At 37.1% G+C, this 1,691-nt stretch overlaps 1 protein-coding gene across 1 annotated transcript; it reads right to left on the bottom strand.

Moving 5' to 3' along the window:
- Nucleotides 1-265: 265 nt before the first annotated feature.
- Nucleotides 266-1,228, bottom strand: LOC119818781 (olfactory receptor 5L1-like). Its single transcript, XM_038336560.1, has one exon. The coding sequence runs from the start codon at nt 1,226-1,228 to the stop codon at nt 266-268; it is 963 nt and encodes a 320-aa protein (XP_038192488.1).
- Nucleotides 1,229-1,691: the final 463 nt, after the last annotated feature.

Genomic DNA, 1,691 nt, shown 5'->3' with positions numbered 1-1,691 from the left:
TATGCAGTAATAAAGGTTTGTAATATTTAAAAAAAATAGTGCCTGTACCTTATTGTAACTCTTATTGGCTTAAAATGCTACAAAATAAAGAACAATCATAAATTCAACCATTAAAATCCCTCATTCCTCCTTTTGGAAATAGAGATTCAAAGAGATATATGAATGCTAAGAGTCATTAATAAATATCCTTGTGTAATCTTTATTTTTTCTATGCTCCATATTCAATTAATATATTTGTCAATAAGTGGGACTTCAATATAGATCCTTAAGCTTTGCAATATAAAAATTGTAGGAGAGAATTCTTTTTAGAACCTAACACTTTTCTGAGAGCTTCTTTCACATCCTTATTCCTCAGACTGTAGATCAGGGGATTCAGCATGGGAATGACCACAGTATAGAAAACTGTAGTTACTTTATCAACATCTACACTATTGCCAGAGCTTGGCTGACAATAAATAAAGAGGATTGTTCCATGGAAGACAATGATGACCGTGAGATGGGAGGCACAGGTAGAAAAGGCTTTGCGTCTCCCCTCTGCAGAGCGCATCTTCAGGATGGTGACAAGAATTACCAAATAGGAGATGAAGATGATTCCAATGGTGAGAATCTCATTGAAGTTGACAATGATGAACAGGAATAACTCATTCTTGGTAACATCTGAGCAAGCAAGACTTAAGAGAGGAGGCAGATCACAGAAGAAGTGGTCGATCACATTTGACTTAAATGATGGGATGTCAAGGGCTAAGCAGAGGTGAATCAGAGAACAAACTGACGCATAGAGGTAGCAGCCAGATACCAGTCCCATACGAAGCTTTGGGGACATGATGACCATGTACAGTAGTGGGTTACAAATGGCCACAAAGCGGTCATAGGCCATCACAGCCAATAGAAAGACCTCAGTGACAGCAAAAGCACAAAATAAATAAAATTGCACCATGCATTCCAGGTAAGAAATAACTTTTTCCCTGTTAATGATGTTAGTGAACACCTTTGGCACAATGATGGAGGAGTAGCAGAAATCCACAAAGGACAGGTGGCTGAGAAAAAAATACATGGGAGTGTGAAGCTGAGAGCTGACTTGAATCAGCACAGTCATGCCCAAGTTTGCTATGACTGTCACTCCGTAAATGAGAAGAAACAGCAGAAACAGAAAGATTGCCAGCTCGGGGTCATCAGAAAAGCCAAGGAGAATGAACTCTGTCACAGAGGTGCAGTTTTTCTCGTCCATGACTGCCATATGCCAGTTTAGGAAAAACTCTGTGCTACTTCTGGGAAGACTAAAAGAGAGAGAAAGAGAGACAGAAAAAAGAGAGATTTATGCTAACTGCAGAAAAAAATAGGTCATTATTGTCAAGAATATATGTTTAGAGTACAATCAAAACAGAGTAATTAACATTTCAAAATATTTGGCATTTCAGATTCATACAAAAACACTTCTCAGCAAACCTCTTTCATACCTGTCATTATAAGCCATGGATGGACACATAAATATGGATAAACTGGTATCTGAGGATGGTGGTATGATTTTGCCTAAATAAATTCATGGAACTTAGCTAATCACAAAACAACTTTATTAAACATCTGACCTTGCTGTTTGTGGTTTATTTTGGCTCTGTCATATAAACAGTTATACTACTTTCACTCAGTCTAAGAGTATGAAATTTGAAGTGAAATTATTAAAATTATACTTG

Source organism: Arvicola amphibius, chromosome 7, assembly GCF_903992535.2.
Source record: "Arvicola amphibius chromosome 7, mArvAmp1.2, whole genome shotgun sequence".
NCBI lineage: Eukaryota > Metazoa > Chordata > Mammalia > Rodentia > Cricetidae > Arvicola > Arvicola amphibius.
Note: the sequence above shows the minus strand (reverse complement) of the source record. Positions and strands in the feature narration are given on the sequence as shown.